The sequence below is a fragment of the Nanorana parkeri genome, unplaced genomic scaffold (assembly GCF_000935625.1).
Source record: "Nanorana parkeri isolate BGI_ZX_2015 unplaced genomic scaffold, ASM93562v1 scaffold854, whole genome shotgun sequence".
Lineage (NCBI taxonomy): Eukaryota > Metazoa > Chordata > Amphibia > Anura > Dicroglossidae > Nanorana > Nanorana parkeri.
The window spans coordinates 678,692-705,082 of NW_017307122.1; the positions used below are offsets into that span (position 1 = coordinate 678,692).

The following is a 26,391-nucleotide window of genomic DNA, read 5'->3' on the forward strand; positions in this document are numbered from 1 at the left end:
CAAAAAACAGAGCATGCAGCATTATATCTGTGAAGTGAGAAGTGAGCGAACGCCGGTATGTGTTTGCTCACTTCCCGATCTACTGAGCCGACCTGTGACAGTTTCATTGTCACAGGTCGGCTAGAACTATGAGGATGAGTGAAAAGCACTCACCTCATAGTTCTCCTTTAACATTTCCACTTCGTTATAGGAACCCTTGACGATCCCTTGCCTATTGGCCTTGAAAATGGCCAGAACTGATTTTAAAGATTCGCTCCCGCTGACTTTATTGGGATTCGGATAAACATTCAGAATTTAGGAGCAGTTCAACGAACCTCCCTTGAACTGAACCCCAGTACGTTCGGCTGATCCCTACTGCTTTGTAGTACGAACGATTGTACAATGCTAATCCTGCTATCTCACTGCAATTCAACTAGACAGATTCTGTCTGAATGAAAACAATTGACTCTCTATAATCCTTTTCGCAGGCTTCAGGTCATGCGAGGAAACCTTGGAGTAGCGGGTTTTGTTTTGTTCTAACAAGAAATAAGTACTTCCCTATTTCAAATAACAGTGTGATCCAAGCCACATAGACATAGCGGGTTGGGTGAATTCATGGCAGGCATTAGGACCCAGCTGTCATGGAGGCAGGCCGCCGGTGTTTGCATGTAGCAGCTGCAGACTTCTACACTCAGAGCTCTGCAGAGGGGAGAGACCCTTACAGAGAAGGGGGAGACCCTCACACCAAGGCATAGTGCCTGGAGATCAGACACCTAAACACAAGAGGTCTGCATAGTGAAAACCCATCGGCATAGGGGGGAGAAAGACACAGACCCCTGGTATAGAAAGAGACCACCAATTCTGGATTGTACCGGCTGGCCTGTATAGAAGAGAAGACCCCAAGCTGGACCTTGCAGAAGAGGGGATATTGTTGTGGTTGGTTTCGAAGGCAATGTCACCGTAGACGTACTAAGTGGTAGATGCTCCAACTGCATTGGAAGGTATGAGAACGTAAAGACCTCCGGAATAAAAAGGAAGAGGGTCTCCTGGGCTGCGAAAACATAGATGCAACCCAGATTTGAGCACAGAAGGCTGGATCTGGGAAAAGGACCATCTGAACAAGAGGGGAATAGCGTGAGAGCAGTCAAGAAGGTCTATTGTGACATCAGAGATCAGGCCTGACGGTGACCCCAATCCATAGGGACCATCAGAGGTGACAGCCTTGATCTGTCTATGGCTCCGGTGAGTGCAGGGGGAGGGTAAGGCAGCAGCTGATGTTATTAATGAGAAATGCAGCTTATGTTCATTATGGAAGAGCCAGCTGCTCAATAGATTGGTCACAAAGGGCCGTACCATTGTTTGCTGGCTGTAATGTTCTCTTTTTGGTTTTACTGTAGTATGGGGTTTGTTGGCTTCTGACTTTCTGCCAGTTGCAACAGCAAGTTATGGCTGAAGGCCCGGCCTGATATCTGCAAGCGACATATGTAAACCAGGTATTGCTTGTCGCAGGAGTGCAATAACAAACAAGGTGACCGATTGGTGAGGGATTGTTCCATTTTCTTCCAGGAGAAGGGAACGGTGACTTGACCATAAGTTTGCCAAGTCTGGTATTAAAGTCCTGGCAGGTCACAGCAATGCTTGATGAAGATGATCTCACCTGGATCTCAAGGTGTCAATCTTAGTGAGATATCTGCCATTGATCAGGGATTGTTCCATTTTCTTCCAGGAGAAGGGAACGGTGACTTGACCATAAGTTTGCCAAGTCTGGTATTAAAGTCCTGGCAGGTCCTGACAATACTTGATGAATGTGAGCTCACCTGGATCTCAAGGTGTCAATCTTAGTGAGATATCTGCCATTCATCAGGGATTGTTCCATTTTCTTCAAGGAGAAGGGTACGGTGACTTGACCAGAAGTTTGCCAAGTCTGGTATTAAAGTCCTGGCAGGTCCCAGCAATACTTGATGAAGATGGGCACAGCTGGTACTCAAGGGGGTTGATTTACTAACCTTATAAACACACCACGAATGTGTATACACCTCTGCAGTGTGTTCCCTCCCAGCATGATCTATGGGTGGAATCTAAACACCTTTGTAATGTGTACACACCCAGCAGGTGTCTTGTGCAAAGCCCTGAATGAATTCCAAGGTGATGTTGTGTAAATTAGCTCTATGTTGTGTTGCTTGCGTTGATGAATGCAAGGAATGTAAATGCTTGCGCTAACCATTTTTGTCTAAACTGTGAAGCAGCATTATATATGCATCATGTGCATGATTTTTCCATATATGGCATTAGTGGAAATATGCTTTTAGAGACTTTTTGGTTGATAAATACGTTTTGCTGTGTGAAAATCACACACACCTGGTGTGTGTGTGTGTTTAGGTTAGTAAATCACCCCCAAGGTGTCAATCCTGGTGAGATATCTGCCATTCATCAGGTATTGTTCCATTTTCTTCAAGGAGAACGGAATGGTGACTTGACCATCAGTTTGGCCAAGTCTGACATCAAAGTCCTGGCAGGTCCCAGCAATACTTGATGAAAATGGGCACAGCTGGTAGTCAAGGTGTCAATCCTGGTGAGATATCTGCCTTTGTATGGCAGTTTGAGGTTGCCCATGCCCACCCGGGTCACACATTGGCAGGACCTGCCACAACTTTTTCTGATGCCCAGAAATGCTATGACATGGCATTTAACCCCTTCAATGCCCAACTTGCACAGCCAATGCATTCATCTTTAACATTCCCTGCAAGTTTCTATCTGCCATGTACGGCCAACCTTTACCGAGCAAAATCTGCTATGTGAAGTGACGACCAATCAGACTGCAGTTTACTGTAGAGAGATCGGTAAAAGATGGAGGATCCCAAATAATTGGTAGATGTGAATTATTTTTGTCTTGTCAAAGCAGCAAACTGACTAGTGACAGTTGTCATTGTTTGCACTCGTCCTTGATAATGGATTACGTGGGGAGGTTTTAAAGAAAACTTTACTGAGAGAAAGAGAGGGTGCCATCTTTGACCTCATTCTGAAAATGCTAGATGCCTGGCTTTCTCTGGCTTTAAGACACTGACTTGGAACAAGCATATAGATCAGGAAAGCATTATGGCAAGCCAGAACCTCCACTCTGCATGCTTAGAAAACACTGAAACCAGTGGATCAGCATGACAACAGAGGACAAGTATTTTATAAAGAAGGGATCAGCAGTGTTTAATACACAGGTTTCCTTTCGAGAGAACCTTACAAGATAGACATATGTGAGCTGACGTGGCTGACTTTTTTACGATTTTCAAAGCTGTCAACTTCAGTTCTTACTGACAAGTGTGCAGCCAGTGAAGTATCTGATGTGAATATTTGTTCCTGGGTAGTAACCCAATATGTAGTGGAGCAATGAGGAATATGACAGCCCCAGAGCATCAGTGGAAGCCAATGGCGTCCTATCCTTTTTGCCTTCTTAGGTGGGGGGGATGCTGGAGGTGCATGTTCATGGTCTGGTGCTGGTGGTGCACGATAAGGGGACTGCGGCTCTGGTGGCATCCTTCCCAGCTCACTGACGTCAATGGTGGCCAGGAGCTGGATGGGATGCTGGCAAAGTGTCCCAGGTTGCTATGATCTTGGCTGGGAGATGTGTGTGGCCCTTACCTAGGCTGCTCTGGCTGGAAAGGGAGAGGCAGGCACATGGCAAACATGCCCCCCAATACGTCACCCAAAAAGATGCTGTCTGAGGCAACTGCCTCTGACTCTCTCATTATAGGGATGGCCCTGGTGGTAGCTCATAGTTTACTCCTTCAAAAGACATTTCCAAGCTGATGAGATGGATCCACTTTCAAAGCTTGTTATGGGTTGCCTTATGGAATAAGCCCATGTATGACTTTTGCAGTTGTGACCAAACCCCACATCACAGAGAGACAGATAGTGTATGGTTTTTAACCAGTAACAAGCATCGGGAGTCATGTAAATATGCTTCCCAGCACTCTGGAATGTGCCCCTTCATGAAAAGGTAACCCTCAGGTCCCATTCACACTATAGCGTTGTGTTAAATGCATGATACAACACATTTAGCACATGGTACGGCACGCTAGGTGCGCAGCCATTGATTTGAATGGCACTTGAAAGCACCACCTGGTGGCTGTGCGTTGCATTGCGGTGATAATATTGTGGTACCACATGTTGAGTTGCACTGCATTGCGCAGTCACGGGGAGGTGCGTTGGGGTGCCACTCAATGGCAATGCAATGCACCCAGAACAGGGTATAACACGCTAAGTGCGTTGTGTGATAGCATGCATTTGACAACGCTATAGTGTGTACAGGCCCTTAAATATAAGTCTTGTAAGCCTTTCACTGTGCGCAGGAGGCAGAAGTAATGTTCCCTGGCCACACTTGGGACTTGATGATATTTTTCTAGGAAGGGCATGTTTGTCCAATTACTGTCCTCATCTACTGTGTGATAGGACAGCCATACGTTTTGCAATTTCAGCTACTAGGGTAACCAATCTGGGGCAATCGACTAAAAGAGAACCAGCAGCCAGACCAATAGTTCAACAAAAATATTTATGTAGCATTATATGTGCATTTAACATTTTATGCACATTGAGCCTGTTGCAGGCATAGTCATCTTGAATGTGATATTAGTAGCTCCAGCAGACAGAGGTGTCACTCAAGTAACACTATAGCAATGGTTGTAAAAACGCAGGTATAGGGCCTCACCGGGGGGCCCTGATGTCAAAGGACCACACCTAATATACAGTATATGCTACAGAAGACTTAAAGGAGAACTATGGGGTCAGGGCTTTTCCCAATGGTTCTCCTAAGGGTAACGGGAGGACACAAACTAGCGTCCTCCCGTTAGCCAAAGCTACTAGAGTAAATCAGGCCCTGCCCATACACTGTACGATTTCTTTCATTCCTTTGTCAAACCGTTGATGGGCCAATGTGGATGTCAATTATCGTTCATTAGCATCAATTACTGACCAAATTTCGTCGACCGATAGAATGGATTTTCGTTTGCGCATGTGCAGTGTTCATGTTGCGATTTTTTTCATATGAAAACGCCACTAATCCATCGATTACGATGCGTACGATTCTAACAAAGTTTTCTAGCCTGCCCAATAGACAAAATTCGGGCAGTTGTACAGTAATTTTGATCCTTCACTTCCCATCAACTGGCCCATTATCGTACGAAAACTAGATTTTGGAAATCGAAAGATAATCGCAAGGGATTCTTTAAGTTCCATTGGAATTACTGGCAGGAATTCTGGGAGTACCGTTGCAATTACTGGCAGGAATTCTGGGAGTACCGTTGCAATTACTGGCAGGGATTCTGTGAGTACCGTTGCAATTACTGGCAGGGATTCTGGGAGTACCGTTGCAATTACTGGCAGGGGTTCTGGGAGTACCGTTGCAATTACTGGCAGGGATTCTGGGAGTACCATTGGAATTACTGGCAGGAATTCTGGGAGTACCATTGCAATTACTGGCAGGGATTCTGGGAGTAACATTGCAATAACTGGCAGGGATTCTGGGACTACCGTTGCAATTACTGGCAGGTTTTCTGGGAGTACCATTGCAATTACTGGCAGGGATTCTGGCAGTACCATTGTAATTCTGGGAGTACCATTGCAATTACTGGCAGGGATTCTGGGAGTAACATTGCAATAACTGGCAGGGATTCTGGGACTACCGTTGCAATTACTGGCAGGTTTTCTGGGAGTACCATTGCAATTACTGGCAGGGATTCTGGCAGTACCATTGTAATTCTGGGAGTACCATTGCAATTACTGGCAGGGATTCTGGGAGTAATATTGCAATTACTGGCAGGGATTCTGGGAGTACCATTGTAATTCTGGGAGTACCATTGTAATTCTGGGAGTACCGTTGCAATTACTGGCAGGGATTCTGGGAGTACCATTGTAATTACTGGCAGGGATTCTGGGAGTACCATTGTAATTACTGGCAGGGATTCTGGCTATTCATTTGAAGGCACTTCCGAGCCACTGCACCGTACTGCAATCCTGTGCTTTGCGGTAAAAGAAAAGTAGTGCATGCACGGTATTGTGGTAGTGCAGCACATGGAAGTCAGGAGATGCATTGGTGTGCCAGTCAAATGAATGGCAACGCACCTAGAGCACGGTAACGCTTAGCTATCCATAGATGTGAACAGGCCCTTAGCGTTACTGTCCTAGGTTCAGATAGAGGATATACCCGATTGTTATCTCTGTACTGCGAAGGAGTTTGATTGGATAATCATAGATTTGATGTGGAGGAAAAGCATCTGTCCTTTTATTATAATCATCAAGGAAGTCATGGTAAGCCTAAGGAATGCCCTCTATCTTCTCAGGGTTGAACAAACAAAACTAGCAGCAATAGTCCCAGTGCCCTTTCCCTATGGCCAGTCAATACTGGGATTATTGCCAGAGAATCAGTCAAGCAGATGTATCCTAGGCTCAGGCATGTAAACAGTGTTGAAACAGAGGACTTGCTCAGAAAGCAGGTTGACTGGGACAGGGTTTTGATGTAATTCCCCAACTGATGGTAACCTTTCTAGACCTCTTCAACAAAAATCTTGGGCTCATAGATTTGTGTACACAGTTCATCATCAAGGAATGGTCTTAGGCCGCCGAATGCATGGCTGTCTACTGTTATGGTGCCCCCTAGCAGGTGACATGGGCTCACCTGAGACACAGAGTTTAAAATGGGCCTGAGACCCTAGTGGTCCCGGTTTTCTTTGCTGCAAACTGTCACCAAGCTGCGGCTCTCAGGATCGCCCCACCAAGCCCTCATTCACGCTAGAAACGGCCGGCACGTACAGCCGTATCGAGCAGCTACCGGGCAGCACAGGTGTGATTAGTACGCAGCCCCCGTCCTTCTCTATGGGACTACGCTAGTGTTCGACCGTCTACACTCACCTAAAGTGCAGGTCAGTGCGGGTGCCTGTTTCCTGTCTCAGACGCAGACAGGATCCATCCTGTCAGCATACCAGTACGCTCACCCTCAGGGCAGCTGAGCGTAAGGCGGCGTACGGCCGCATATTCCCATAAAGAGGGACGGGGGCTGTGTATTAATATCACACGCAGCACCAGTCCTTCTCGGGAGCCGCCCGATACGGCCATGCATGCAGCGCGGAGCTGTACGTGCCGGCCGTTTCTAGCGTGAATGAGGGCCAAGGGGTAGCAGGAACACAACAGCTACAGTGGAGACTGTACACTAGGCAGCAAGTAGGACAGTACTCGGGTCTAGACAGGGGTCTTGGCAGGTGCAATTGAGCAAGTAATCAGGCAGGGCGTCTAGGCAAGAGGCAATCAAGAGACTAGTCAGGTCAATCGGGGTCACCATTGGTCAGGCAACCTCACAGTAAAGTACTATAGCTCTTTGTAACAAGGGGTAGCTGGTGAAAAGACAAAGCACCAGCCACTTCTTAACCCCTTCATGACTGAGCTAGTTTTTTGTTTCTGTTCCTAAATGACTGGCACCCTTTTTAAATTTTTGCTGTGTGATTCTTCCACAGCAGCAAGTTTTGATTATTATTATTATTTTTATAATTTTTTTAATAAAAAAAAAAATAAGTAAAAAAAAAAATTATTTTTTTTTGTCAATTTTGTCAGTTTATATCAAGCAATCACTATGACTGCTTAATAAATTAACTTTTTTAAATGTTTAGTTATTATCAGGCTGCACCAAGCTTAGGAACAGCTAATAATAACTTTAGAGACTGATCCTGACAGCATGTCAGAATCAGATCTCATTAAAGGTGTTTGATGGTTCCTAGACATCAAAACTGATACATTTCACTCAAAAGATACATTTTGTATCTAGTGCTTGAAATGTATCATTTAACATCGGGGCCAGGCTATACAGCTGTCAAAACGAATAGCAGAGAGGTGAGTCACTGCTACCTCTCTGCTATCTTCAGCTGTCAGATACGAGATCGCTATTTAGCTAACCCGTATCTGAATGTAAAGGCTTCATTCTTTCATTAATGAAAGAAAGAAGCTTTTAAAAAAGCTTAACTATTTCATTAATGAATGTCTCAATAGTGAGGCATTAATTAATGACTGGAACTGCTGAGAATCAGCAGTTACCAGCATTACAGAGGCTAATATAACTCGGCACGTACAGTGTACGTGGCCAGTCATATAGCCACTTTGTGACGGGACGTACACTGTACGTCTCCCGTCACGAAGGGGTTAAGCTGGAGCTTTAATACCCTTTTGGTCAGAGGCCGCACCCAGTGTCGTCTCAGGGAACTCTGGAAGTACTGGCAGGGATTCTGTAAGCACCATTGGAATTCCTGACAGGGATTCTGGAAGTTCTGGCAGGGATTCTAAGGCTAGGTTCACACCAGATGCAGTGCATTCCGGCCCGATTCTGGCCAGAACGCACTGCATCGCATTGCGGCCGGCTCACTTTTTTGTGGGGCAGGAGTGGGCGTGACGGGCCATTGAAGTGAATGGCACCGTAGCCACTCCCTCCAGCCGCAATGCGATCGGCCGCACGGGATCGCAAGGCACATTGTGCCTGTGGTCCGGTCTGGTGCGATCAAAATGCTGCAAGCACAAAATGCTGCAAGTGAGTGACAGCTGGCTCTGCCTATCTAGAGGCGGAGCCAGCTTTACCTGCCCCCTCCCCAGTCTGTTCCGCAAATCAGCGCTGGCGGATCGGAGGGGGGAATCCCTGCTGGGAGCGGTGACTGACAGTCACGTCTCTCTGCAGGGAGATGATCAAGAAGTGAGCGAGCGACGGTATGTGTTCGCTCACTTCCCGATCTATTGAGCCGACGTGTGACAGTTTCATTGTCACAGGTCGGCTCGAACTATGAGGATGAGTAAAAATCAGTCACCTCATAGTTCTCCTTTAAAGCCGAGCATTCACTTGTTACTGACCACTCATGCATCATTTGCATCACTTGAGAATAAAACAACTCAGCTGGTATAGGTGCTCATTGTTCTTGCACTAACAATATATCACTCATCACACATTCATCAAGCTCCCTTATCCCCACTGTACACCCCATTGCCATGATTAAAAAAAAAGTTAGGCATACACAGTTTCTGATAACTGTCCTGCTGCTGGCCATGTTTACCCTTCTGTATCCTCTGCAGTATCCTAATTCTTGTAGTAAAGCCTCAGTCTGTATTCTTTGTCTCTAGTAAATTTGGGCCTAGCCTTATTCATTAGAATTGTCCTGCTGCTGGCAACTTTTACACTAGTGTATCATCTGTGGTCTCCTAATTCCTCTCTCACTTTACTCCTGCAGTAAAACAATTCTCGGTACTCTTAATTTCTAGTACATTTTGGCCTATTACTCCTAATTATAACCTCCCTGCTGCTGGCCATGTTTACACTGCTGTATCCTCTGCAGGATTTTACTTCTTGTTGTTAAGCCCCCAACCTGCAACTTGTCAAATTTAAACTGCTGTGTCATCTGCACTCTCATAATCCTTATAGTATAACACACGCCTGTGCTCTTTTTTTTTCTGTAGCACATTTCGGCCACTTCTCACTCATTAAAAATGTTCCGTGGCAGGCAATATTACATATATTGCCTGCCACGGAACTGCCAAATATTGCTGTGTCATCTGCAGTGTCTTAATTCTTGTAGTATAAGACCAACCTGTACTCTTTTTTCGGTAATATATTTCAGGCAATTCTGATTCATCAAAAATGTCCCGCGGTGGGCAATTTTACATTGCTGTATCATCTACCGTCTCTTAATTGGCCAGCAGCAGGACAGTTTTGCATCAGCAAGAACAAGGACAGCCACTGATTACAGGTGCCCACAGCTGTCAAAAAATTTAAATTGCCAGCATTGGCACTTAAGTGTCTTGTCTCCGGGTGTCAGCTGGCCTGACACCCGGACACAAGGCTAAAAAACGGACTGTCTGGGTGAATATTGGATGGGTGGCAACCCTAGCTATGACCATAAGCAAAAAGAAAATCCCAATATGCTTCTGCCTCTGGGAGTCATGCGTGTACCTGTCAGTCCTGCAATGCTTCATGAACATATATTGCCTGCCACGGAACTGCCAAATATTGCTGTGTCATCTGCAGTGTCTTAATTCTTGTAGTATAAGACCAACCTGTACTCTTTTTTCGGTAATATATTTCAGGCAATTCTGATTCATCAAAAATGTCCCGCGGTGGGCAATTTTACATTGCTGTATCATCTACCGTCTCTTAATTGGCCAGCAGCAGGACAGTTTTGCATCAGCAAGAACAAGGACAGCCACTGATTACAGGTGCCCACAGCTGTCAAAAAATTTAAATTGCCAGCATTGGCACTTAAGTGTCTTGTCTCCGGGTGTCAGCTGGCCTGACACCCGGACACAAGGCTAAAAAACGGACTGTCTGGGTGAATATTGGATGGGTGGCAACCCTAGCTATGACCATAAGCAAAAAGAAAATCCCAATATGCTTCTGCCTCTGGGAGTCATGCGTGTACCTGTCAGTCCTGCAATGCTTCATGGGGCTTATAGTTCCACAACAGCTGGAGGGCCGGAGTTGCCCACCTCCGGGCTGGAGGAACAGTCTGCAGAAGCCCGGGCATTGAACCCATCATCCAGTGATCGCAGTTGCAATGCTTTGCAGGCTTCCTTGCAAAAAAATGAATGAATGCACATCTTTTATTAATGTGGATGCATTTATTCATTCTATGCGTAGGTGGATTATTCCTTTATATGCAGAAGGTCTTAGAGCAAGCTTCACTCTTTATACCATCAGAGTATGTTGGTGTGGTCAGTGGGATAGGCAAATATGAACTGCTTTGCAGGTGGAACTGCTTAATAAGTTTAAAAAATAGGATCAGAGTCGCTTTAACTGTAACAGAGAAATTGATGTCGCCTTTTTGACAGGAAATAACTGTTTCTATAAAAATTTGCATATCCCAAGGAAAGGATGTGTAAACCCTGCTTAATCTCTTCCACCCTCATCAATGTGGTGAAGCTGCAAGCACATGAAACCCAGTTTCCTTGCTACTATTAGCACTTGAAAAAGAGGTAAATTACAGTTCACTGGCTAAATGGTAATTCATATTGAAAAGGGGTGTATATACTGTATATAGATAGATAGATAGATAGATAGATAGATAGATAGATAGATAGATAGATAGATAGATAGATAGATAGATAGATGTTATTAAGGCAACATTCCAGCCAAAAATAGAAACATAAAAATAAAATTGGCCAAAATAAACATTTAATTAAAAGACAAAATAACAAGTCTTTGCTGCAATATTTAGCTTCAATCCAGAGAATTTCCCTATAGTAATTTTTTTCTCCAGGTACATGTCCTTGGTCTGATAGTCAGCATCATTCAACCCACTTCCTCTGAGCCCAGGCTGTCCCGGACCCGCCCCAAGCCTGTGATTGGACAATGAAAGAGAAGCAGCACAGTGATGAGTTACAGTTCATTGAGGGAACCATGAATGCCAACATGTGCTGTGACATACTGAAGCAGAGCATGATTCCCTCCCTTCTGAGACTGGGCCGCAGGGCAGTATAACAACATGATAACGACCCCAAACACACCTCCAAGACGACCACTGCCTTGCTAAAGAAGCTGAGGTTAAAGGTGATGGACTGACCAAGCATGTCTCCAAACCTAAACCCTATTGAGCATCTGTGGGGCATTCTCAAATGGAAGGTGGTGGAGCGCAAGGTCTCTAATACTCACCAGCTCCGTGATGTTGTCATGGAGGAGTGGAAGAGGACTCCAGTGTCAACCTGTGAAGCTCTGGTGAACTCCATGCCCAAGAAGGTTCAGGCAGTGCTGGAATATAATAATGGTGGCCACACAAAATATTGACACTTTGGGCCCAATTTGGACATTTTCTCTTAGGGGGTGTACTCACTTTTTTTGCCAGCGGTTTAGACATTAATGGCTGTGTGTTGAGTTATTTTAAGGGGACAGCAAATGTACACTGATATACAAGCTGTACACTCACTGCCTTACATTGTAGCAACGTGTCATTTCTTCTGTGTCGTCACATGAAATGATTATAATAAAATATTTACAAACATGTGAGGGGTGTACTCACTTCTGTGAGATACTGTATAGACTTAATGTATATATGAACAGAGCCTTGAGCCACGTTAACAGTGATAGGTGAGAGTCTGAGACCAGGGACTTTTTGACTTACTGTATACATTTCTTATGTTTTCTGCACAAAAAGCCCTGCACCAAGAACAGCTCCAGGCTCCTATCCTATAAAGACGAACACACCAGTACATTAGCAATGGGCATTCTACAGGTTAGTGAAGTTTACTAAAAAGTCAGCCTGATTCCCACTGTAGACAACCCCTGGAACTGCACTATTGTCAGTGCAAGGAAAGCACTTCTTCTCATCCAGGAAATGGAATCTAATCAAATAATTAGGTCCACTCCATGACCTATTGGCCGATATTATGGCACATCACAAACATTAAGGCTGGGTTCACACCTAGGCGTATCGAATATGTGTGTTTGGTGACGCGCGTTATTACCGTGATTTGCAGGTTTCAGAGGGCTACTTGGCTGTATCCCAATGGAAACGCGCGACAAAAACGCCCCAATGAGGCTCCTGTACTTCTTTGGGCATAGGGCGTTTTGTAGCGCGTACATACGGCCTGTAATACGCCCAGGTGTGAACCATACCCATAGGAAATAATGGGATTTCGGTGTTTGAGCGTTTTGCCTAGCGTTCGAACGCGCTACAAAACGCCCAGGTGTGAACTGGGTCAAAGGGATCACTTCAAAGGTAGCCCTGTCCTTAAAGTGACATTAAAGTAAACAAAAAATTCCCCTCCCCCCAATGTTAATGTCAGCACTTACCTTAAATGAGGTTTCTTAATCCGATCTTCTTCTTCTTTCCTGATGTTTTCATCTGTCCCTCCAGCAGTGCTGCGGCTCTCCGATCCAGCGCTGACTCCTCTCTGCTTGCTGGCACCTCCTCTCCCATGGTGTCTGCATGCAGGTGCACGCGTCCATAGACTTACCTTGCGTCTCTGCTCGTCTCCTGGCTGAGAATCCGAACTGCGCATGCGCCCGCCCCAAGATGCTTTGCAGCCGCCCGAGCAGTTTCGGATTCTCGGCGGGAGCGCGCAGCGAAAACAGGGTGCTTTTAAACCGCTGTTAAAGGGAGTTTAAAAAAAATAACTTTTTGCCTATATCTACTGCTTGCTAGCAGTAGATATAGGCAAAAAAACCCGGAGGGTTTAGAACCCCTATAAAGTGTAACTCCAACCCAAACTTTTTTAAAAAATGTTGATAGATTTGGGAAGGGCCAGCCTTAGATTCTCCAATATGATTGTCCAATCTCTGTACAGTATCTTCACCATTAGCTATAGCTTGCCATCTAAAACACATAAGCACAATGATTTTATGTGTTGAGGACATGCCGAAATCCTGACTAGTCCTCTTTAAACTAGATTTATGATTCCGAATATGTAGAACGGTCATGAAATTCCATCTCCTAGTCTGTCGGGGTATTTATTTTAGATGTTATATAAGAATGCAGGTCAGAGACTTAAGCTGGGGAACTGATTAAAGCTTTGCTGTGTTCATATGGCCTCGAGTTCTGGAATAATGTTTTTCCATGAGATGCCGCACTGTCTATTGATCTCCGGGGCTGGGGGGAAGATCTATTATTTACCAACGCGTGCACGCACCAGAACAGCAGCAGGGGACAGAGGGACCCAAACAATAGTAGACATACCACCAATTTTACCAAATATAAATAACCGTAACCCATAAAAATCAGTTAAAAGCGCACACACCCCATCAACAAGTCTTCCCCTAAGATGGTACAGATGGTAGAATATAACACAATATTATTTACCAGCGCGTGCACGCACCAGAACAACAGCAGCAGAAAACAAAGGGACCCTAACAATAGTAGACACACCCTCTTTTACATTGGTGGTCAGTAAGAAGAATGCTCCTTTTACATTGGTGGCCAGTAGGAAGAACGCCCCTTTTACATGGGTGGTTAGTGGGAAGAACGCCCCTTTTACATTGGTGACCAGTAGGAAGAACGCCCCTTTTACATTGGTAGCCAGTAGGAAGAACGCCCCTTTTACATGGGTGGCCAGTAGAAAGAACGCCCCTTTTACATGGGTGGCCAGTAGGAAGAACACCCCTTTTACATTGGTGGCCAGTAGGAAGAACGCCCCTATTACATTGGTGGCCAGTAGGAAGAACGCCCCTATTACATTGGTGGCCAGTAGGAAGAACGCCCCTATTACATTGGTGGTTAGTGGGAAGAACGCCCCTTTTACATGGGTGGCCAGTAGGAAGAACGCCCCTATTACATTGGTGGCCAGTAGAAAGAACGCCCCTTTTACATTGGTGGCCAGTAGGAAGAACGCCCCCTTTACATTGGTAGCCAGTAGGAAGAATGTCCCTTTTACATTGGTGGCCAGTAGAAAGAACGCCCCTTTTACATGGGTGGCCAGTAGAAAGAACGCCCCTTTTACATTGGGGGCCAGTAGGAAGAACGCCCCCTTTACATTGGTAGCCAGTAGGAAGAATGTCCCTTTTTGCATTGGTGGCCAGTAGAAAGAACGCCCCTTTTACATTGGTGGCCAGTAGGAAGAACGCCCCTATTACATTGGTGGCCAGTAGGAAGAATGTCCCTTTTACATGGGTGGCCAGTAGGAAGAATGCCTTTTACATTGGTGGCCAGTAGGAAGAACGCCCCTATTACATTGGTGGCCAGTAGGAAGAATGTCCCTTTTACATGGGTGGCCAGTAGGAAGAATGCCTTTTACATTGGTGGCCAGTAGGAAGAACGCCCCTATTACATTGGTGGCCAGTAGGAAGAATGTCCCTTTTACATTGGTGGCCAGTAGAAAGAACGCCCCTTTTACATGGGTGGCCAGTAGGAAGAATGCCTTTTACATTGGTGGCCAGTAGGAAGAACGCCCCTATTACATTGGTGGTCAGTAGGAAGAACGCCCCTATTACATTGGTGGCCAGTAGGAAGAACGCCCCTATTACATTGGTGGCCAGTAGGAAGAACGCCCCTATTACATTGGTGGCCAGTAGGAAGAATGTCCCTTTTACATTGGTGGCCAGTAGGAGGAATGCCCCTTTTACATTGGTGGCCAGTAGGAAGAACGCCCCTTTTACATTGGTGGCCAGTAGGAAGAATGCCCCTTTTACATTAGTGGCCAGAATGCCCTCTATTTTATTGGTGGTCAGTGAGAAGAATGCTTTCGACTACATATGTGGCAATGGGAAGAATATCCCACTATTACATTGATGACTAGTAGGAAGAATGCCCCCTATTACATTGTTGGTCAGTCGGAAGCACCCAGCCGCCTTCCCACCAGCATTGCATATAGAAGCACAGAGACCCAGTAGTGATGGCATCACTGAGTCTAAAAAGGTGTGCAATAAAAATGGAAAGGTTGTATATAAAAATTTCATAAGCATGTTGATGGGGGAGGGGGGTGAAAGAACCAAGGAAAGCAAAGTATAGGTAAATTTCAGCCTTAATAATTGTGCTGATATACTGCTTGATTATTGATACTGCTTGATTATTGTTTACAATGGGAGAAGATCGGTTGCTAGGAAACACATTATTTTACCAGGCTGTAATGAAAAAAAAAAAAAAGCTGTCCATGATGTTATCTCATTCTTTTTTTTTTCACAATGATTTTATTGAGTTTTTTGTTTTTCAAGATAACAATGTAGCAAGTACGTCATAGCGTTGAAATGGTTGTAACAAATTTTCCTGGAATATGCAGACACTTAGTAATCTCAAACTCCATGGAGTAAACAATAAGAAGAGAAAAAAAAAAGGGCTCATAGGATGGTATGAAATACACAATAGTATAAGGTTAGGAGAGTACTTTACATCATTCTTATAACATATTGTAATGTGTCCTTAAGACGACCATTGGATGGACCGACGAGTCCGTGTTCGATGCCCGTCACCTAGTGTGCGACATTCCTTGGACTCGGCCTTCAGGAAAATGCGTACTATCATGGTCAGTGAAGGAGCAAACGGAAGAGAAAAGAGAAGTAAAGAGACAGTTCTCTAGTGGGGAAGAGGGGGGGGGGGGGAAGAAAGAGGGGAAGGGATGTGGTGTCGGTCGTCTCCGTGAGCCGCGGCCCCCTTAAGCCCCAATCGGTCAAACGTCTGTCAGACTCTCCCGTGGCAGGGAAGGATGGGCGTATTGTATCCATGGATCCCAGCAGGTTTTCAGGAAGTTTTTCTGTGTATCCAGGAGGATGCTGGATAGTTTCTCATTGATAAAGAAGAAATCTATCCTGCGTCTCACTTCTGTGAAGTGTACGAATTGCTTTTTCCAGGCCTGAGCTATGGCCTGTTTGGCAGCTAGCAGTATGAACACTGCAAGCTTGTGTTGTGATTTTGTGAGAGTTGCTGGTTTGAGATGCAGGAGTGCGAACCATGGGTCCTTGGGCAACGTTGTCTGGAAAAGACTTCTAAGGACACGTTATCTCATTCTTTTAGTACAGACAAAAAAGGAACAAGCGCACTACCAAAGGTACAAATTGGGCTTCCAACAGGGCTATAGAAAACAGTGTGCAGCTCTTAGAGGCAGGGAGAGGAGCCCTGTGTTGGCAATAGCAGACTGTAGTGTGTTTAAGAGCGCTACTCCTGTATAAGTTCAATTAGACAGTCATGAAATGTAACAATGTTGTATCACACTGGGGATTAACAAAATACAAAGTGACTCACTTTTAGATGTCCTAGGGAGCTTTGAGAATGGTCCGGTGGAGACACTAAGACAAATCTGGACAAGTGAAGCCCAGTAGTGTGGTCGGCAGAGGACATAGGTGCAGATGTCTGTTGCAAAGAAACTCAGCTGGCCAGGCTGAGCCGTTGCGGCCGCAGACTCTGTGAAGTCAGTGCTGTGTGATAGTACTAATCTGGTACCATCTGTCTATCAGAGGTCTCAGGGGATGGAACGACAAAGTCGTGGGCAACAGACTTCGGCTGAGACAATGATCGGGGTGTAATGTAGTGGTAGAGGGTGTCAGAAGGGAGGACAGAAGCGCTACGCGTTTCGAGGCTATGCCTCTTTGTCAACCTCTAGTGAAAAGTGGACGGACTCCACTTTTCACTAGAGCTTGACAAAGAGGCATAGCCTCGAAACGCATCTGCACCTATGTCCTCTGCCAACCACACTACTGGGCTTCACTTGTCCAGATTTGTCTTAGTGTCTCCACTGGACCATTCTCAAAGCTCCCTAGGACATCTAAAAGTGAGTCACTTTGTATTTGGTTAATCCCCAGTGTGATACAACATTGTTACATTTCATGACTGTCTAATTGAACTTATACAGGAGTAGCGCTCTTAAACACACTACAGTAATTCTTTTAGTACACAGCAGTCATGTTAGCCATGTCATATACAGGGAGGACGTGTGGTTGGCAGCGCATGTATTTGGCACAGTGCATTGGAGGGAAGGACATATCCTTCATTGAGCATTCCTTGGGGTTGTGAGGTGCTGAGCACTAGGCCACAAAACACCTGAAGATCTGATAAGACGTCCTGGCTGTCCAATTACATTGACCAACCTAAACATAGCTACGGAGCTGTGACCATTCATTCAAAGGTAGGCATTCAAAAATGGTACCCACTTCCTGATATACAATCGGCCATGGGATAGCACATGGGAGCCGCAATAAAATATAATAGCCAAGGTCAAGCAATAACCAGTTCCAGATAACTTAATACCCAGCTTTTAGCCCCGTCTTAAAGGCCCAGGCCAAGCAATAACCAGTTCCAGATAAGTAAATACCCACCTTTAGTCCAGTGTTAATGGCCCAGAACAAGCAATAACCAGTTCCAGAGAACTAAATACCCACCTTTAGCCTAGTGTTAATGGCCCAAACCAAGTAATAACCAGTTCCAGATAAGTAAATACCATCCTTTAGCCCAGTCTTAAAGTCACAGGCAATTACCAGTTCCAGATAAGTAAATGCCCACCTTTAGCCCAGTCTCAATGGCACAAGCCAATCAATAACCAGTTCCAGATAACTAAATACCCAGGATGACTAATGTCTCCACTAAAGAAAAACTATGACATCTGACCAAGTAGAAAAACAGGGAGGGAGGGCAGAGGGTTTCTTTTGGTCTCTGTGGCAGACTGTTGAGAAATAATGGAGCAATCTGAGCTACAAGTAGGTGGCTCAAATCTCATCAACTATGCAGCCAATGGAGCTCTTGTTGCCAGGGGAGATCCATACATCGTAGGACCAATAAAACTCAATCAACATGAGAAATTCAACAGAGCTTAACAGAAGGAGGAAAGGCCTGAGGAATGGAGGCTCAACGTACAATCCCATGGGGTTCCATGCAAAATGCTGGGTCCCATTGCCATTTTATAGGACTTCAAGTAGTCGTCTTCAAAAAGATCCTGTGCTCCTTTGAAGGCTCTGGTGGGCCAAATACTACCTGCATGCATGTTCACATACATTGCAGAACTCCCTCGGTAGCCTTACAGCCTGGTGACATCTGACAAACATACACTATATTACCAAAAGTATTGGGACCCCGGCCTCTACACACTCGTGAACGTTAATGGCATCCCAGTCTTAGTCTGTAGGGTTCAGTATTGAGTTGGCTCCGCCCTTTGCCGCTATAACAGCTTCAACTCTTCTGGGAAGGCGTCCACAAGGTTTAGGAGTGTGTCTATGGGAATGTTTGACCGTTCTTCCAGAAGCACAGTTGTGAGGTCAGGTACTGATGTTGGACGAGAAGGCCGGGCCCCGAGTCTCCGCTCTAATTCATCCCAAAGGTGTTCTATCGGGTTGAGGTCAGGACTCTGTGCAGGCCAGTCAAGTTCCTCCACCCCAAACTCCCCATCCATGTCTTTATGGACCTTGCTTTGTCCACTAGTGCACAGTCATGTTGGAACAGGAAGTGGCCATCCACAAACTGTTCCCACAAAGTTGGGAGCATGAAATTGTCCAAAATGTCTTGGTATGCTGATGCCTTAAGAGTTCCCTTCACTGGAACTAAGGGGCCAAGCCCAACCCCTGAAAAATAACCCCACACCATAATCCTCCCTCCACCAAACTTCACACTTGGCACAATGCATTCAGGCAAGTACCGTTCTCCTGGCAACTGCCAAACCCAGACACGTCCATGGGATTGCCAGACAGAGAAGCGTGATTCGTCACTCCAGAGAACACGTCTCCACTTCTCTAGAGTCCAGTGGCGGCGTGCTGTACACCATTGCATTCGACACTTTGCATTGCACTTGGTGATGTAAGGCTTGGATGCAGCTGCTCGGCCATGGAAACCCATTCCATGAAGCTCTATAGGCACTGTTGTTGTGCCAATCTGAAGGCCACATGAAGTTTGTAGGTTTGTAGGTATTGACTCTGTAGAAAGTTGGCGACTTCTGCGCACTGTGCGCTTCAGCATGCGCTGACCCCACTCTGTCATTTTACGTGGCCTACCACTTCGTAGCTGAGATGCTGTTGTTCCCAGTTGCATCCACTTTGTTATAATACCGCTAACAGGTGACTGTAGATGATCTGCTCTCCTTGACCACATAAGAGTCCCCAACCCCCCCCCCTCTCCCTTCTTTCCCCTTCTTTCTCTCCCCTTGTCTGTTTGTAGCTGTGTGTCTCTCTGCTGTCCGCTTGTCTTGTCGTGTTGTACGTCAATTGTTCTGTTGTCTCGCAAGGTGTTCTAGGTGGGGCGACATACCTGATGGTTCAGTAATCGGAGCTTTCGCAGGATGTCTTGTTTCTAACCTGATACTGAAGACCCAGGGCCTCGCCCGGCTCAGTGGTGTTGGCCCTCCTAGGTAGGGGGGACTTTGGCAGTCTGAACCCCCGTGGCAGGGACGGGTCACTGGGTTACGGTGCAGGCCCAATCTGGGAGCAATGTCATTTTTTTTTTTGCTGCGGATGCGGGTGTTATTATTTGCAACTGTGCTATTATCCTCAGGGATGCTCACCTGAAGTTGCCCTTGAATGTTGTTTTAAGTTTTTGTATGTGGAAAACTCAATAAACACTATATTTTGCACAAAAAAAAAACAGGTGACTGCGGAATATTTAGTAGCAAGAAAATGTCACGGAACACCTGAATCCAATGATTTGGAGGGGTGCCCCAATACTTTTGGCAATATAGTGTATATTGAGTACAGTTCCTGGATCTCTGCATTTCCTGGTCCTGTCCCCCTTCCATCTTGTTGCCGTACTGTCACCATGATTAAAAGCTTTACTGACCAACAATCTATCACCCACCCTTCCTCTTTCAATTTCTCTGCAGCAAGACATGCTGCAGCCTCCCACTATCCGTTACAGGGGACATGTGCTATAAAACAGGATATAATAAGTGGCTTGGGAATGTGATTTCTGTCAAAGACACAATATTGTAAATGATTATTATTTTGTACGATGCAATCGTAATGCCTACAACCTGAACAATCAAAACTGATCATAAATAGAGCAAAGTCTAAATGCACAAATTACTGAGTAATAACGCATTTGATTTTTCTTTCGCTGTTATGTGAATCATACACATTATACTCTTTTGACATGCAGCCTGATGGTTTAATAATCTGGCAGTATTCCATGTTTTGTAAAGATTTTGTGCTCAAAATGCTTGTTACAAAAAAGCACAATCATCCAAAGCGTTGTGCAGAATATTAAAAGCTTTCTAACTAATGAGAATATTTTTTTAATCCAATCCTGTTTTGAAGCTTTCAGTGCACACAATACTCACTACCCCAAAGCTGTTTTATTTAGCTATGAAAAGCACTGAACAATATCACGTCATGATGCAGAATAAAAGCATAAAACAATAATATAGAGACAAAGCAAGAACAATGCATCTTCTAGGATTTATTTTCGGATTGTAGAAGGACAATGGAGCATATCGTCCCAAACACAGAGGGAACAAATAAGGGTCCTTAGTGGAAAAAGAACATCAACCCAAAACTAACCATTTGGCCTCCCTGCTACCTCTGGTCAATTTTTGTGAGCTAGCTTAGATATACAGTGGCAACTTACACATTGTGGCAATCTGTAAACTTTACTTCTCAGGGTTGTGGCTCCTAATGAAGGTACACAACATAGCATCTAATCATCTTCCAGTCATAGTGGCACTAAAATCTGACGCGTGGCAATCTGTAAACTTTGCTTTTCAAGGTTGCGGCTCCTAATGAAGGTACACAACATAGCATATAATCATCTTCCAGTCATGGTGGCACTAAAATCTGACTCGTGGCAATCTGTAAACTTTACTTATCAAGGTTGCGGCTCCTAATGAAGGTACGCAACATAGCATCTAATCATCTTCCAGTCATGGTGGCACTAAAATCTGACACATGGCAATCTGTAAACTTTGCTTTTCAAGGTTGTGGCTCCTAATGAAGGTACACAACATAGCAATCTAATCATCTTCCAGTGATGGTGGTACTAAAATCTGACACATGGCAATCTGTAAACTTTGCTTTTCAAGATTGCGGCTTTTAATGAAGATACACAACAGAGCATATAATCATCTTCCAGTCATGGTTGGACCAAAATCTGATGTGACAATCTGTAAACTTTACTTATCAAGGTTTGTGGCTTCTAAAGAAACATAGCATCTAATCATCTTCCAGTCATGGTGGGACTAAAATCTGACACCTGGCAATCTGTAAACTTTACTTATCAAGGTTGTGGCTCCTAATGAAGGTACACAACATAGCATCTAATCATCCCCCAGTCATGGTGGGACTAAAATCTGACACCTGGCAATCTGTAAACTTTACTTATCAAGGTTGTGGCTCCTAATGAAGGTACACAACATAGCATCTAATCATCCCCCAGTCATGGTGGGACTAAAATCTCAAACTGTTAAATGGACACAGTACATCCAGTCGACCCCTTACACTAGTTCACCAGAGGATGGCACATAATCCTCCCCATCTCCTTCTTGTCACAGGGGTACTGATGAGCCAGATAAGCCCATATTTGGGGGGAACATTTCTCAACCCCGCAATGCTGAAGGATATGTCTGGTACCAAGGTTTGCTGCCACCTTACTTTGGAAATACCAGCCCACATGCCTGGTATGAAGGCTGGTTAGGTCTGGAAGAGGGGGCATGTTGCTTTTGATTTCATTATTCATTTTTAGGGCTGCGGAAATTAACAATTAATTTCTCGATTAATCGTTAAACTTTTTATTTGACATTTTTCAAAATAAAAACACGACGGTTAACCCTACTAGTGCTGCAACTGTATATAAAGATAGTTTCAGCACTATGGAGAGCTCCAGCCAGCAAATTCTCCTGCTGGCCTAAAAGCTGCATTGTTACATCTGTCCACTAGTGCCACATTCACCTACCGCACAATTATTCTATTATAAATAGGGCAAATGCGGCTGTCGCATGCCAGGGGAATGCCATCAGATATCACAAGGGAGAATAGTCATAAAGAATTTACTAGTCTAATTTTACAGCAAATTAATTATATACAGACCCTTAGTGACCATAGTTCTATCATATACTGTAGATATCGGAAAATAGCATTTTTTTGTGATAGTTGCCCTTTAAATTGTGAAAGTAAAAAAATTTGACACACAGGTCACAAACTGAATAAAAATAACATGTTTTAGGCCAGCCTACTTCAGCGAGAGTCTGAATTCAGCATAGTGTTGCCTCATGGGTTTATACAAGAGGTGTGAATGGGACAAGGTGACAGAAAAGGACAGAAGGTGACACAGAGCTGAAGGTTAATGCTACAGAACGCATAGGCCAGATAAAGAAACATGAACACAGAGCCCACTACAGAGGACTTATTTAGAGCCTTCTGTCTCCTCTCCTTCTTCCTCTATCCCCAATCTTCCCTCTCTCTCTCTCTCTCTCTCTCCTCTTATTTCTCTTTATCTCCTCTCCCCTCTTCTATGTCTCTATCTCCCCTCTTTTTTCTCTTCCCTCTTGTTTCTCTTGATCTCTTTTCCCACTCTCTCCCCTCTTTCTCACTCTCTCCACTCTTCTCTCTCTCCCCTATCTTCTCTCTCTCCTTCTCTCTCTCCCCATCTCCCCTCTTCTCTTTCACTCTCTCTCTCTCCCTCCTTCTCTCACCTCTCTTTCCCCTCTTCTCTCTCTCCCCCCTCTTCTCTCTCTTTCTTCTTCCCTTTTTACCCTCTTTTCTTTCTTTCTCCTTCCTCTCTCTCTCTCTCTCTCCCTTCATCTCCCCTTTTCTCTTTCACACTCTCTCTCCCTCCCCTCTTCGCTCACCTCTCTTTCCCCTCTTCTCTCTCTCACCCTTCCTTCTATCTGACTTTCTTTCTGTTCCCTTGTCTCTTTGCAATCTCTCTCACTTCCTGTTTTTCTCTCTTTCTGTCTCCCCCCTCCCCTTCCTTAGCACTCTCTCTGCTCTCCCTCCTTTTTCTCTGGTCTCCCTCCTCTCTCTCCCCTCTCTCTCCTCTGCCTTACTCTGTCTCCCTCTCCCCCTTCCTTTGCTCTCTCCCTCTCTCTCTCCTCCCTCTCTCTCTCTCTCTCTCTCTCTCTCTCTCTCTCTCTCTCGCCTCCCCTCTCACGCAGCATCTAATGACACAACTCTCTCTCTCTCTCTCTCTCTCTCTCTCTCTCTCTCTCTCTCCTCTCTGCCTTCAGGCAGCATAGACTGGCAAAAAGCTCCCTTAGAGCGATGGGTGGGGAGATTCTGATCCGAAACAGATAAAACTGCCCAACAAGACACATCAGCATAATGTTACATATAGAATTGTTTTTGTTAATTTAACTGTGTAATCACCAGAGCTAGCTCAATACCAAACTAGGTGACTTGTTCCAAGATTACCAAAGTGCCAGGGCTGCCAGCAGCCCCTGACTGTCAAAGGGGTGCACAAAGTACTCTGCTCCTTCCATCTTCTCCATTGCAGGGAACAGGATGGCACCTTCCTGCAGAGAGAACTTTTATCAAGTTGAAAAATCTTCCTGTGCAAAAAGAATCAAGTAAGTCCAGAAGAGGCAATCAGTAGCAGCCTTGAGCTAGCCATACACCAGTAGAACTTTGTTCAAAATTGTTTTATTTTTTGATCAATTTTCTAACGATCGGCGGGATCTAATGGATGTTCATTTTCAACCGTAGTGATGAGAAAACCGAAGGAGCAGGAAGAAAATGTTTCTTGTTTCTTACCTGGATGAAGCAAATTCTAACCCTGAATGTGATTCTCGTTCGGGAAAAGTCATACATATTGCGAGCATGTGTGATAGGAACATAATCAGAAAGAGTTTATTACATCTGGGATTCCATTCAAGTAGCAGATCTGGATGACATTTTTAAGGGCTTTTTGAAGGAAAATAGCTGACTCCATAATAGCAAGATTAAAGGAGATCAATGAGGTGAGTGATTTCCACTCATCCTTAGGCCCGGTTCACACCTGGGCGTTTTGTAGCGCGTTCCTACGCTCTGCAAAACGCTCAAACACCGAAATCCCATTATTTCCTATGGGTATGGTTCACACCTGGGCATATTACAGGCCGTATGAACGCGCTACAAAACGTCCTACGCCCAAAGAAGTACAGGAGCGTCTTTTGGGGCGTTTTTGTTGCGAGTGTCCATTGGGAAACAGCCAAGTAGCCTTTGGAAACGCGCGTTTGTCGCGCGTTTTTTTTAACCCGGCAAACGCGCATATTCGATATGCCTAGGTGTGAACCCAGCCTTATAGTTAGAGCCGACCTATGACAAAGAAGCTGTCACAGGTCGACTCTAACGATCGGGAAGAGAGCAGAAACATGCACCGATCTGCTCACTTGTCGATCATCTCCCTCCAGTGAGCGGTGACCGTCAGTCACTGCTGCCCGCAGGGATTCCCCCCTCCCCTCTCCGATCCTCCAGTGTTAAGTGGAGGAACGGACGGGGGAGGGGGCGGGCACAGCTGGCTCTGCCTCTAGATAGGCCGAAACAACAGTCACACAGCTGGGTGGATCTCGACAGTAATGTCGGGATCCGTCCCGGCTGCGGCGCTCACAATATATCGCGGGCAATAGCCTGCGATATACTGAGCTTTGGGTCACAAGAGGAAGCTAGTATATGTATGACCATTTGAACAAAATTCGAACAGCGTATGGCCAGCTTTAAAAAAAACTTTTTTTTGGCTTTGTCTTTTGGGTCACATGAGTACATTTACTGCCCGCTGTATGCTGACAGTGCAGAGCCGTGTCACTGCCGGGAAGGATCCTGACAATATTGTTGAGATCCACACAGCTGCCTGATTGACAGCTGGCTCTGCCTCTCTAGAGCAAGAACCAACTGTGCCCGCCTCCTCCGCTGTGTGTCCCTCCAATGAGAGCTGGAGGAACAGATAGGGGAGGGGAAATCCCTGCAAGGAGGAGTGACTGACAATTATCACTTTCTGCAGGGAGAAAACCCGTGAGCTGAGAGATCAGGTTTGTGACCGCTCAGCTTGTGGTATAGAGCTGGCATGTAACAGCTGCAGTGCCCCATGCCAACTCTAAGTATTGGGAAGAGTATATTTTACTCTTCCAATACTTCCCCTTTAAGGAATTGCTGCAGGCTTGACAAAGAGTTGTGTGGGCACAGCATCACCAGCCAGCCGGCTCATGGAAGAGATGAAACATTATCTGGCCTTTTTGAGTATGCGCTGATCTGATGTTTGTGTATGGGACTTTGCACACATTTGGAGGGCATGTTAACTTAAAAAACACTTTAAAAATATTGCTATCCTTTAATACTGAAAAATCTTGAGCGATCTCAAGTCTTCTTTCATGCATAGACTAGCCAGCCAACAATTGTGGCATGTGCCAGAGGGGATTGGTGACTTTTAGAACATACACTATATTGCCAAAAGTATTGGGACACCCCTCCAAATCATTGGATTCAGGTGTTCCGTGAAATGTCCTTGCTACTAAATATTCCGCGGTCACCTGTTAATGGTATTATGACAAAGTGGAAGCAACTGGGAACAACAGCAACTCAGCCACGAAGTGGTAGGCCACGTAAAATGACAGAGCGGGGTCAGCGCATGCTGAAGTGCACAGTGCGCAGAAGTCACCAACTGTCTGTAGAGTCAATAGCTACAGACCTCCAAACTTTATGTGGCCTTCAGATTGGCACAACAACAGTGCGTAGAGAGCTTCATGGAATGGGTTTCCATGGCCGAGCAGCTGATAGTTTGGGGTGGAGGAACTTGACTGGCCTCTACAAAGTCCTGACCTCAACCCGATAGAACACCTTTGGGATGAATTAGAGTGGAGACTGCGAGCCAGGCCTTCTCGTCCAGCATCAGTACATGACCTCACAAATGCGCTTCTGGAAGAATGGTAATTTTGCCCAGTGTAAAGTTTGGTGGAAGGGGGGATTATGGTGTGGGGTTGGTTTTCAGGGGTTGGGCTTGGCCCCTTAGTTCCAGTGAAGGGAACTCTTAAGGCATAAGCATACCAAGACATTTTGGACAATTTCATGCTCCCAACTTTGTGGGAACAGTTTGGGGATGGCCCCTT

The 26,391-nt window shown here is 45.3% G+C and overlaps 1 protein-coding gene across 2 annotated transcripts in view; it reads left to right on the forward strand.

Moving 5' to 3' along the window:
- The first annotated feature begins 621 nt into the window (after window positions 1–621).
- ST6GALNAC6 (ST6 N-acetylgalactosaminide alpha-2,6-sialyltransferase 6) overlaps window positions 622–26,391 on the forward strand; it is a 42,474-nt gene continuing 16,704 nt past the window's right edge. For both annotated transcript variants that reach the window (XM_018565520.1, XM_018565522.1), the window contains exon 1: window positions 622–1,221. Coding sequence is in view for 1 of the 2 variants with exons in the window: in XM_018565522.1 (XP_018421024.1) it covers window positions 1,213–1,221 (9 nt within the window). In the remaining variant the exon portion in view is untranslated. The remainder of the gene's footprint in view (window positions 1,222–26,391) is intronic.